Source organism: Branchiostoma lanceolatum, chromosome 16 (genome assembly GCF_035083965.1).
Source record: "Branchiostoma lanceolatum isolate klBraLanc5 chromosome 16, klBraLanc5.hap2, whole genome shotgun sequence".
NCBI classification, from domain to species: domain Eukaryota; kingdom Metazoa; phylum Chordata; class Leptocardii; order Amphioxiformes; family Branchiostomatidae; genus Branchiostoma; species Branchiostoma lanceolatum.
The window spans coordinates 12,215,633-12,228,659 of NC_089737.1; the positions used below are offsets into that span (position 1 = coordinate 12,215,633).

Consider the following 13,027-nt stretch of genomic DNA (forward strand, 5'->3'; position numbering starts at 1 on the left):
GACACCATTCAGTACGACTTGTTAAACCAAGGTGTACAATAATGACTACTATTAGGCACTTATGTCGCGTTATGAGGAACCAAAGATCTACAGAGGCGAAGAAGTTGCTCCTGTTTACAATTTTCCTGTTGGTTGCTTTTGTCTACATGATTCATCAGAACAACCTCCTTGATCAGAAGGAACCTGTCGCGACAGATGCCATCAAGTTTCCGTGGGCCAAAATGGTAACATGTCCCGCGTGTTTTGGGGACACCTGTGAACTTTTACAACGGGGTCAATTCTTGCAACCTGAGTCAGACAGGTATTTTGGGAAAGGAATAGTTTCCACAGGGAGGATTGGTGGTGTTATGGCGATTGCTAAAGCATTGGGAGACGCATGGGCTTGGAAGAGATATGAGAAGTTTATTTGTCGGTCGTCGCTACATCATGACGAATGTAACACCTCCTCTGTTATACTGGAGAGCATGTTGGTGACCGACTCTGCCTTGAAACTCCCCTGGTTGCGAGAAGCGTGGAGAATTTCCCAAGAGGAAAAGCCAGCTTTGCCAATTTGTTTGTCTGAGAGATTTCTACAAGAAGTGAAAGAACTGTATGCCGAAAACGGAGGTACGAACACGACAAACGGAGGTAGCGTCGAAAGCGGGTTTCTCTCTACCTCATTTCTTATCAACGAGGAGGCGGTCTTACTCCGATATTTCACCACCAAGCCTACAACAACGCCTTGGCCCTTTCCAAAGTATTTCGGAGCTTGTGGAAGAGTGATTGTGGTGGAACATGCCGGAAGGACGCTAGACAAGTTCATGGACTCCCCATGGGACGTTCGAGCAGACATTGCTGTGCAGTTGTTACAACTGGTGGACACTCTACGCGGAAAGGACCCGGAATGGGTCCCTTTTTTTCTGGACGCGACTTTCCAAAACTTCGCAGTCGCGGTTGGGTGCGACTGATCGACCTCGATGACGTCATGGTGATTGACAGACGTACGATTGTCAGTCATCAGGAACAGGATGAGATATGCAACGAGGATTGTTACATGGAGAAACTGTTCTTCAGCGACCGGTATCACTGTGAGGACATTCTCAAGTACACTCCAATGATGTATGCCAACATTTGTGCCCGGATTTTATCCGATCTTCAAAAGCATCCAGAGCTACGTGAATGGGGGGAAAAGAGGGAACACAAAGCAGTAGTGAAGGCACCCACGGATAAAGGTCTACTACACGACGCACCTGATGAAATAAGGGGGCCGCTAGAGGGCGCAATTGCAGAGTGTGTTCAGGAGACTCAACCCGGCGGACGACTAAAGGCAGTCCTGACGCTCCAACAACTGTTAGAAATGAGTTAATGTCAAATATCTGTATATCTTGATCAACTAATGGAAATCTCTTCTTTCACTGATGTTTTCTGAGCTCTGCTAGTTTCTTCTGCCATCACTTCGGTACCCAACACCTGACACTGTTAGCCAAGGGTACTGTAATTCACTTTATCTTCACGGTATCAAAATTTCACAGTGTAAGGAAAATGGACATTTTCACTGAACTTTAACTTCACGGTGGCGGCACGTGATTTACAGAATGGATGTCATTGTGTGAAGGAATCATAAATGATAACAACAGGTTTTTTCATGGTGATGATAAGTTCACTGTACAGAGGTGACCATGAAATCAGTGAACATAAGGTTACAGTGAAAGAAACAAGAATTACAGTATCTTTACTACAGCTTACCGAGTGATTGCTTTACCATAACGCTATAATTGTTGTACATGGTGAAGATAATATGATAGTCTGATTGATAGTCACTTTTTCAGAGGAATGTACGACAGTACGACAGTACCAGAGGAATAATGTACGCTTTCAAAAGGAATGTCCAGATTTAATTGGACGGGGTGAAAACTATAATCATGACAAGAGTACATGTAATGTTTGTACAAATAAATTTATTCATCAATAAAGACATAATAAAAAATCATGCCAAGTCACATGTATTTATGCCTTTTACGTAATGAGTCCATACTCTAAAATTGCTCAAAGTAACACTAGTATCTGCTTTGAATATGATTCTTTCTGTGACAATGTACAAATGCGGCATTCATTTGTTACATTCTTTCAGATCATTGGGTTTCAAAGATTTATCATAGTGTCCATAGTGTCTGATTTGACGTCTCTGATCACGGTGATGAGATAGATGCAGAGATGATGGTGACTCCCTCAGTGTTGCAGTTTGCCCTGGAATGTTCCTTCTCCAAATGATAGCTGCATCTCTAGTGGTAACTATGAGAAAGAAAATAGAAAAGAAAAGCAAATAATAAGTCAATGCCATTTGAAAAAGAGCTTGCTTAAGTATCCCAGACGACTGATAATGCAAATTGATTGAGTCATATGCCTTCTACACTATCTCCAACCAGATATAGGGTGAAAAATAGTAGCATTTGCTTATGGCCAGGCTATTTTGGGGTGAAGGACTGTCAGAGAAGCCTACCTATCAGAAAACCTTACTATGATCTTTCACCCAAATACTATTATAGTACTAGTATCTGCTTTGACATAACTTTTACAAATCTATCCCGGTCATTCCAAATCAACATTGCAGCCATTTAAAAATTCAGAACACAGGATAACAAAGTTCTTGGTACACAACAAAGTCTTGTTTACCTATCCGCTGTGTTTCGTTGACTGTTAATTGTTTATTCGCATATATGTACAATTATAAAAAGATAAACAGGGCAAAAAGAAAACCAGAAGCCTAGGTGGCTTTTCATGGGCCTCCCCTAAACTAGACAAAGGGAATTTTTACAAAATTATACATAATCAAAACTAAGCAAAATTGACGAAAGAACAAATTGAAATTGTACCATAAATCCTAATGAAACAAATGGAAAAGAAGAGGAACTACACCTTCTGTCACCTTCCTGAGGGCAATACAGTTATACTGACTAGTTCTATTACACACTGCAGCTAGGTTTTGCTGCTAATGTGTGAAGGTCGCAGTCCTAAATCATAAGTAAATGTGCCTGACTTTAAATCCCCTATCATCACCGTTCATGAGAAGCACAACCAGCCATTGCCCTAAGGAAGGTGACAGGTGGTCACCAAACATCAATAATTTTTCCTATAAAACAAAGTAAAAATTCAGGAAACAGAAACCTACCTGCTATACATATATGCCGACCCAGAGTAAGAGGAACAGCACGCCGAAGCCCATGAACAGGGAGGCCACCAGGGACACCAGCAGCTCCTTGTACAGGTCACGGGTGTACTTGTTAGACGTCACCTCGTAACTACGGACTGGTTAAGGAGCACTACACATCTAGAGAAGATGTCAGTAGCATCTTCGCATGCATTGGGAAGGTGGTCGTGTTGTTAGGGTTGTTGACTTACATGTAGGATCTAAAGGATCTGGGTTTGAATCCATAGCAGGGAAAGGCACTTAACAACTATTTCCTCACTAGACTCAGGTCAAAATGAGTACCTAGTTTCCTTGATCTAATCAACAAGTATCTGTTTAATTTCCTGGTTTGAAAATGGAAAACTAAATGACAGTAATCTAGATGCTGCATCAGTAAAACTAGTGTCCTCATCTCCTCCAAGGTACAATTTGAAGGTCAGAAGGATCTATTGGAGTTACCATCATATGCAGAACTCTATATCCTTTTTGTGACGTAAAATATAGGTATACACTTCTATTGTTTCAACAATTTCATTTGCCACCCTTTTCACTGTAAAAGTATTGAAAGCACCAATCATTGCATCATTTGCATGCATGATGTGTACTTTCTGTCTCTTTTATTTAGCTTTTGCCCATACATACTTGTCTGTTCCTGCTCTATAAACCTTTGTAAACAAGTTCAAACAGACCTCAAGAACAAAGGAATTGGAGACCTAAGAACACCAAAGAAACTCAGAGAGCTACGGCAGCTCTCAGGAAAGAAGGCTCAGTGGAAAGAAATGAAGAAAGACTGAATGCAGCCAGAGGCTGTTTCCACAACCTCTGAGCCGCAGAACACAGTGGATCATCATGATCAAACAAGTTCAAAGCCATGTAAAGGATACACAAAGAACCACGCCATGAAGAAGATGCCGATGCCCATCAGCACCAGGGTGAGGTGTGGGTACACCGCCGGGTTCACCGGGCTGATGTACCGCGCCATGGACTCAAGGGACGACGACTGGAGGAAAATGAGTCAACATCTTAATACAGTATATGCCAATTATTTGTATACCTTTTTTCTGTATATTTCGTCTATCTCTCTGTATAGAATTCCAAAACACCAAACCATTTGCCATTCACTCAATTGTAAAAACAATGCATAACTGTATCGCCCATAATCGTAAAGTTCAGTGTATTGTATAGAATCTTGTCCGGTTATATCGTAAAATGACCCAAAACTATAGGCTAAATTTTGGGTTTCCATTCTAGTTTCGGAAGTGGGGACGCCGTCTACCGTTCGACAATCACACTCTTTTGTTTCTTGCTATTGTTATGCTTGCAAACAATCGATATCGGTGCCTTTGACATACGTTGATCTCATTAAAAACCTGTTTTACAAGACTCAATCAAAGAAAGCCAGCGAAACCTAAAAAACCTTAAAAATACTCAGATGAACACCACTATGTTATTTTAGATAGTAACAAACATGTTATAAGCAATGTTTGTTTTGTTTCAACTAGGGTACGGTACATTAGAATCATAACCAAAGTTCAATTATCAACTTAAGTGTATGTAAAAAGGAATTGAATAATTGGTGTTGGTGATCTATTCCTTACACTGGTTTTGATAAATTATTAAATTGTTTCAAAAAGGAGGAGGGGCAAAAAATTATGAAACTTGGCGTACAACTATAATAAGACCGTTATAAATCTTTGCTGGGCATAACTAAAACGCTTCTCTCACTTTCACAGAATAAGTACGTATAGATTTGTAGGAAAATCATCGAAATGAAGGACGTTCAGCTCGTACAACCACAAACAACGCCACAGCTGATCAACAAAATAGTGACACGTCGACACTTTCAGATATCCTGGTCGGCAACACCCCCAACTTTACAGCCATTACATACAACTAAAACAACTTTGAGGACAATATGCGCCCGACAAAAATATTCTCCATATCCCTAAGAACATCATGCAATGCATGGGATAGCAAGATGGCTCATAAAAATAACGATTTCACACGGATTCTAAACGGTTTCTGAAGTAAACATGTACCCACCATTTTGGATCAGCTGGAAAGGACCGATGACGAAGTCACTCCTGATTCGTCAATTTGTGCCGTAAGTCCGTCTTAAAATACTATAATGTCGTAAACTTCTTCATAGACTATGCCGTAAACTGGGCTGGTCCATAGTCAGAAAAATGGCGCCTGTTTTGGTTTTGGATAATGGAGCTTACACGGCAAAAGTCGGGTTTTCCACAGAAAAAGAGCCGAGGTGTGGGTTTGTTTGTGCGTTTCTTGATAGCTAGAGAGTTGGTGTGTTAATCTTGACTTTGATATAATTCTGCAGACATATTGCAAGGCTGTGAGCATCTGATAAACCTCACTAAAACTAGCATCCTAAATTTCAGGTTAATTCCCAACTGCGTTATGAAGTCCAAGGCCGAGAGGAGGAAGACTTTTGTAGGTAACCAGATAGACGAGTGTAAGGACCTGTCGGGGCTCTTCTATGTGCTACCTTTCCAAAAGGTGAGGAACATCAAGTTTTAAACATTCTTCTGTCATCATAGCATTGTCAATACCCTGGGACTATTGACATGTGCAGAATCATCTTGTCACTATTGACAGGAACACTATAACAAAAACATGAGGCTTTTGACAGAATGATCCAATCAGTGGTGGAAAAATTTGCAAGTTGTTATCAGGATAATTGTGTCAATATATCATCCTGTCAATAGCGCAAATCTATTCACTATCGACAGGATGATGCTGTGTTATGTGTTATCAATGTCAGTGTAGTTTTAAATGATGTTTGGTTTTCCGACACATCTTTGACAGTAAGTGATCAATTGTGCTCGTGTACTTGACTCATCGTTTTGTGTTTTTTTTCTTCTGTCTACAAATTGTGTCATTTTTCCTGCAGGGTTACCTGGTGAACTGGGATGTACAGAGACAGGTGTGGGATCACATCTTCAGTAAGGATGTCCTGAATGTGAGTTTTCCTCTCCTGTATTTGCACTCAACTTACCTCTTTGTTTTGGTGGTTTCTGATGATGTTCTTACAGCTTTATTGACAGAAATGATCTAATCCCACTGTCAATTGAATTAAGAGTAATTTTCTAATTTTTCTGCAGGTAAACTTTACCGACACTATTGCCATGGTAACAGAACCCTTCTTCAACTTCACCTCTATCCAAGAGTCCATGAATGAAATCTTTTTCGAAGAATATCAGTTTAAGGCACTACAGAGGGCAAATGGTGAGCCAATTAAATATGACTGCTTCTAGTAATAAAAATATGTTTCTGTCATACCTGTTGCTATGACAGCCTAGCTGTAGCCAGGTATAACTTGCAGTTCTTAGTATCATGCCAAACATATGGCCTCCTTCGGTTAAGATTCACCATGGTAAAATCCTAATTCACATCAACGCTACGCTACACTATACAGCATTGGCTATATATATAGCTGAACAGTCCTTTATGAGAATGACAGTCTCTGCCACATAAGTCACGTCTGTAAGCTGATTCGTTTCTGTCTGAGTTGCAAAGTTCTTTTCTTCAGATCCACTTTTACTTTAGCTATTGGTCTGGCTCAGTGTTCTCGCCAGCCTGAAATTTTTACCCGTCATTTCAATTTTCCTTTCGGAAAGAACATATCGAGCGCCAAAGGCGCGAGGCGTCGCGCCAGAGGCGTGACCATCCTAGGGGGGTCCGGGGGTATTCTGCCCCGGAAAATTTTGGAATCTAGACCCTCTGAAACGCTATTTCCTGCATTTTGAGGGGCAAATTTCTTGGTAGAATAAGCTTAGTTTAATGACATCTCTTTCGGTGAAAAATTACACAAGGGTTTCAGGCTTAATTTTGGGGGGAGGCGTGCCGTCGATCATCGCGGTAAGATCGAATGTTCACACACAAGCTACATTTCTATGTTGTATACAATCGGCAAAGAAAAGAAAATCAAGCACAACAAAACTTTATTACGTATCTACGTCCTACAAAAAATACACACAGAATAAGTCGGCAAAATTACAATTTTTCAACACTTGTCCCGTATGCTCCCTGTATTTATTGAACATAATGAGAAATTTGACACCCTACTTTGAGAAAGAACGCCATAAAGACGTCCATTTTTTTCTCCCATGTTTTCCACGGTTAATTTCTCCGGTAACTGCACTGAATGTCTTCAAAAGTTGTCGATTCAAGCCTTCAAACAGCCGCTTCGTCGTGCGATCCTTGCGATCCCCGCCATTCCTCTAACATCTCGCAAATTCACGCTTAGCTGAAATCACGCGAGTAGCGAGACTCGCATGTCATTGGTCGGTATTTCTTGACGAGACGGAGACCACGCACTGTGATTGGTGGAATAGAATATCTGACGCCTGTTTACCATTTCTTACGGGAAGAAAGCGCATTCAACTCAGCCGCCGCGGCTTGAAACTTTAATAATGTTTTACAGATTACAGAATGCCTGATAGCTATAGGAATATTTCTGAATTTTTAGGCTTCTTTGATAACAATAACTGACGGTGAACCGAGAGGGACAAAACAGAAATAAACGTCAGCCCGATGCGACCAGCCAAAACTGTAGTGGGGAGGGCGGCGCATGACGCCGAGTTTTCGGCGGCCACCAAATACTAGTATGATGACTCTGGCTTATTCTGATTTTAATTGCCCAGACAACATCATGCAACAACTATGTGATTTGGGTCCATATGATCATGTGATGGTCATATAATGATGATCACATGTCACTCTTTCCTTTAGCTTCCACCTGGAGTGCTCACAAGTACAGCAGTACTCAGCAGAAGAAGCCCCTGTGTTGTGTAGTGGTGGACACCGGGTACTCCTTCACTCACATCACACCTTACTGTAGGGGCAAGAAGATGAAGGATGGCATCAGAAGGTTTGTTCTATGTTTCAACCATCTTCCTCAACCCAGGATTGAACATGAGGTGTTCAAAAGTTTCTTTTTCCCTTGAACTGTCGTAGAGTGGAAGTTGTTGCCACCAAGTACAGTAGGGGCTCCTCACTAGATACCAGTAGCTGTAAACAAGGCTTACAATTAGATGTGCAAAGGTTAGGTGTGAAGGTTCATTCAGTGTGATATAACCAGCTGCTGCCGCGCCACACCGCACCATATGGCTTCACAGCAGGATTGAGGTGTTCAAAACTTTGTTTCTCCCTAGAACTATCGTAGGGTCAGAGTGGAACTCATTGCCACCAAGTACAGTAGGGGCATCCTCACTAGATAGCTTTAAACAATGCTTGCAGCTAGATGTGCAACGTTTAAGTGTGACAGGCCGTCCTGTGCAATATAGCTAGTGGCAGCCTTACATGTGTGTGAAACTGGTGTCTTACGCTGAAGGGCGGTTATAACGGCTATACAAATACAGAAGCTGGTGTATATGTGTTTCCCCAAAGTGAGGTTAAATCGTCTATACAGATACAGATCATCTTCATTGCATTTGAATGTAGAGAATAGCTTACTACCGTACATGAGTGTAATTTCATGTTTTCTTTCCTTATTTTCGTAGATTGAATGTTGGAGGTAAGATGCTGACCAATCATCTGAAGGAGATCATCTCGTACCGACAGCTTCACGTTTTGGACGAGACGTATGTCATGAACCAGGTCAAGGAGGATGTCTGCTATGTCTCATCGCAGTTCTACAAGGACATGGAGACAGCCAAGTGAGTCATGTTATTATCACATGGTCATCACATGATTAGTGCATGATTGTCACATGACAGGCACATGCTTCAGGGTCTTTGATGCATTGAGATACCAGAAGAATCTTGTGGTTTTGTATCAGAATACACACTTCGCAATCTCATGGTACATGTAGCTTGTTTGAAGAGCAACTTTAATGGCTTTACTTTATTGGACTGTGAAGTTTAAAACTGTTCTTTTACTTGCAGACTTAGAGGAAAAGACAACACAGTGCTGAGAGACTATGTCTTGCCAGACTTTTCACAAATCAAGAGAGGTTATGTAAAGGTACGAACATATACAACGTAATTCTCTACCACAATTTATGACAGACTCGTTATTATTAGTTTTTAAATTGTTTTCTTCAGTGGTATTGTTTGCGTCGTATTGGTTAGAAGATATGGTTTGCTATTTGATGATCTTTTGCAAGACTCAAAGAAAGGAAAATAGATGATTCATGAATAGTTCCAAATTGTTGTTTCATCTGTATTCGAGTAATATAATTTAATCGTTACCACTGGAAAAATACAATGGAACTCAGACTTTTTGGGCGTCCGTCCGACCGCACTTGGTCAATGAAGAGAATGATGTTTACATTGCGGAAGCATCAAGAATATTCTTAAGTTCTAAATAATAGTTAAATAATAGTGTTTCATCTGTATTCTTTTGCTTTCTTCAGCCCATAGAAGAGATGAACTATGCAGGAAAATACAAGGGAGGGGAGCAGATGATCAGAATGGCCAATGAGAGGTTCGCTGTTCCAGAGGTTCTCTTCCACCCCTCCGACATTGGCATCCAAGAAATGGGTATCCCAGAAGCCATTGTGCATGCTGTGGAAGCCTGCCCGGAAGGTGCGACCACCACTTGTTCTGATTGGTTAACATAACAACCATCATAATTCATATTTACTTGGAAGCTGTATAGCCAGTAGTAGATTGGTTTAGATTCCATGACACCTATGATTTTGCAGAAATTGTTTTGCTTTCTTTTCTTAGGGCACCTGTGCAAATCAGTTACTTAGTTAACAAGAGGGATCACGCTAAAGATTATTAGAATAAAAAAGATAAAATAAAATCTTTGAGTAAAACTGTTGAGATCTGTACATGGTACTAAGAATGACTGCCAAGGTAGTACAGATGTTCTGCTTATTTTGATTGTGTCAACATCTTGTTTCTTAAACATTGCGGCGATTAACTACAAATTGTACATTTAACATTTTCCCCTTTTCTACAGAAATGCACCCCCACATGTACATGAACATCATACTGACAGGAGGAAACGCACTGTTGTCAGGATTCAAGGAAAGAGTGTAAGTATAAACCTGTATAAGCCTATCAATCCATCTATAGTATGTGCAAGTCAGACAACAAACAGTTACTCAAGCAACAGGATAGATTTTGTAAATGGTCAGACGTTTCAGGTAGCATCCACCATCTTTCGTCAGTGACCGTTTCCAAAATCTATCCAGTAGCTGGAGTAACTGTTATCTTGCATATCTATTAACATATTTGTACCCGGATATCCATCTTTTGTCATCGCATCTATTGTTCAGCACCAGAGCTAGCCATAACCTTGAATACAAACTCACTTCAGCACGTACTGATTGTTACTTTTAGACTTTCCTTTTTCCCACGCACGGTTAAGGAGTGGAATACCCTGCCGGGGCATATCGGACAAGCCCTGACAGTGGAAGCCTTTAAGGCCGGGCTTGCCGCCCTGCCATAGCCCGTCAGGCCTGACCCCCCCTCAGTGATACCCCTTCAGGGGTTTTTAGAGGGTATCCCAAATGAAGATGAAGTTTAGCTATAAATTTTCAATGACCAAATTTAAAGAAAAGCATTAGGTTTGGATATGATGAAAGGGATGTATGAAAAAATGGTTAATGAAGTCCCATATATCCTAGGAATCAAACCAATGACGTCTCGATCCTGTATCTGCTAGCCTAAGTGCAAGTCCATCAGCGCAACTGTGGTACTGTGAAGTACAAGAAAAACACTTGATCTTGCTTCCCAAGAAAATAATCAAGAAGGGTCTTACAATTTTATAAGTTTTACTGAATGAAGATTATTTTGTACTTTTGACAGATTCTCTGACTTGAGAGCACTGGTGCCACAGCAGCTGGAGGTAAAAGTTCACCAGCCTGACCACCCAATCACGTACGCCTGGGAGGCAGGCGTCGCCTTTAGCAACACACCTGGCTTCGACAAGATGCTGGTTACCAGGCAACAGTATGACGAATACGGACAGAACATCTGTTCGGAGAAATTTGATGTGTGATACTGTGTCTTGTGTCTTGGTTGCTTGGGAAATACAAAACTGACTTCAATGATCTGTAATTTGTAAACTCAAAAACATCTGGCTTTTCAGGCCCAAAGGAACGGAGCTGTTGTCAAGTACATACATACATTTACACACAAAGATAACCCAGTGATACAGGTGTGTCAGTTATGATACAGCTTTTCACAAAGCTGACCTATTTGAACCTATAGCTATTGTGGCTGTAGAGTAGTACTTGGGGTAACTATTGAAACATTCCTAATCATGTTTGTAGGGTAAAAATTGTGTATTTTTAATTTGGACCAAATAGCAGCAAATACATTTGCTCTACCAAACATTTTTGTCTTGTTTTTAACTACACTTTGCAAATCCTACTGATCAACATTATGACATACAGGGCTTTAAATTTGTGAGTCCTATTTCCTACATCGAGAAGAGTAGGGGTGACCCGGTGTGCTTGGCCAAAAATGCGTGCCGTGGCGAGGCCGCCAGGCAGTTGCACGAACAGCCCGACATCCCTTCAGGAATGTGGGTCACCTTTCTTTTTTTCATTTCATTTTCCTACATCAGCATTCAGAGAAAATCATGGACTACAAGGCTGTCATTTCATATCTTCCACCTTTATTAGACTCTATCACCAACTGCTGAAATTATCATAATTTTAACCATACATGATTATCATGTAATATCTTATAGATCTTATCAACTATGTGCACATGTGGTATGTTCAGCTTCTAACTTACACCCTAAGCCCCCGTGAAACCTATCACTTACAAATAACATACTCTTTTTTTGTTGTATTTTGGTTAAATATGATGTACATGTAAGATAAACACTGGTCTTCCACCTTACTTTTGGGCTTCTTACAAAAAATCTTAAGGAACACAATGAGCACCAAGTTGAACACAAGTGAAAATTCTTCACACAAAAGTTCTTTCTTTACAAACAATAATCAACAGATTTTTTTTCTAGCTTTCCACCCCATGTATAGGCAATGTCTTTCTTAGAATATCAGCATACAACAACAACCTAAAAACACCAAAGCTACAACAGTAACAAAAAATCCTTAGCTTAATCTGAAGGTTTACTTGCAAAGCAAAAATTATGCTTGACTTTCCTCACTATCTGCAACAAAGTTACAATGGATTTATAATCCATCAAGTCCATGGAAAATACAAACTCATTGACAAAAATCTGGTCCACTTCAAAAACAGTTACGAATATCAACAAGTCAGTGAAAGTAAGTGCTCACTGGTTAAAGCTTTTGTTAAGTCAAATAACTTAAAACTTGTACAAAAGAATGTTTGTTTCCTATAAAAATATGCTCTTATAAAGCCTCTTTGCAACACCAACACAATGTTACAAACTGGGCGCAACAGTTTCCAGACTTAATTTTCTTTGTCCATTCATATTCCAATATCTTTAACCGGAAAGCTACCTATCCCTGCACCCAATGCAATCTTGGTGCCAAAAGGTTGGCTCAACAGGGAGACGGTTAAGACAGTAGGTTGTTGTGAGTAAAATGCCCGTGAAGATGGCATTCCCTTCAGTGTGCATGTCAGCATTTGCTTCTGTATCAGTCTTTTTCTCCAGTCTTTGTCAAAATAGTATCGAAAATACATTCTCCTTCTATACTTTCCACATCACAAAATATCCGAACAAGGCAACGACCCGACGTGTACGTATCACCCTAAGTAAAGGGGACAGCAATGCTTCTCTGGAAACTCTGAGGTAGCTACTCCAATACAAACAAGCACAGAACTAGACAGTTGTTATGACCATCCCACAGCAAGAGAATCGATTGGCCGAAATGCCTGCGAGCTGGAAATGACATTTTCTGCCCGGTGTTCTTTCAATTGCAGCACAATTTTTAGAGGTGGGCCGATGTTT

At 40.6% G+C, this 13,027-nt stretch overlaps 3 protein-coding genes across 3 annotated transcripts in view; 1 reads left to right on the top strand and 2 right to left on the bottom strand.

Moving 5' to 3' along the window:
* LOC136421416 (T-complex protein 1 subunit beta-like) overlaps positions 1-13,027 on the bottom strand; it is a 57,226-nt gene that overhangs the window by 23,390 nt on the left and 20,809 nt on the right. The window lies entirely within an intron of this gene.
* Positions 1,918-5,309, bottom strand: LOC136421421 (transmembrane protein 258). Its single transcript, XM_066408717.1, has 4 exons — positions 5,210-5,309; positions 4,051-4,166; positions 3,149-3,278; positions 1,918-2,271 (listed from the first exon to the last, which is right to left on the bottom strand). Exons 1-3 carry the CDS (start codon positions 5,210-5,212, stop codon positions 3,152-3,154), a joined length of 246 nt encoding a protein of 81 aa, XP_066264814.1. The 5' UTR covers positions 5,213-5,309; the 3' UTR covers positions 1,918-2,271; positions 3,149-3,151.
* LOC136421420 (actin-related protein 6-like) lies at positions 5,295-12,073 on the top strand. The gene is made up of 10 exons (XM_066408716.1): positions 5,295-5,426; positions 5,563-5,680; positions 6,075-6,143; positions 6,286-6,409; positions 7,916-8,054; positions 8,686-8,841; positions 9,070-9,148; positions 9,540-9,711; positions 10,094-10,169; positions 10,945-12,073. Exons 1-10 carry the CDS (start codon positions 5,353-5,355, stop codon positions 11,135-11,137), a joined length of 1,200 nt encoding a protein of 399 aa, XP_066264813.1. The 5' UTR covers positions 5,295-5,352; the 3' UTR covers positions 11,138-12,073.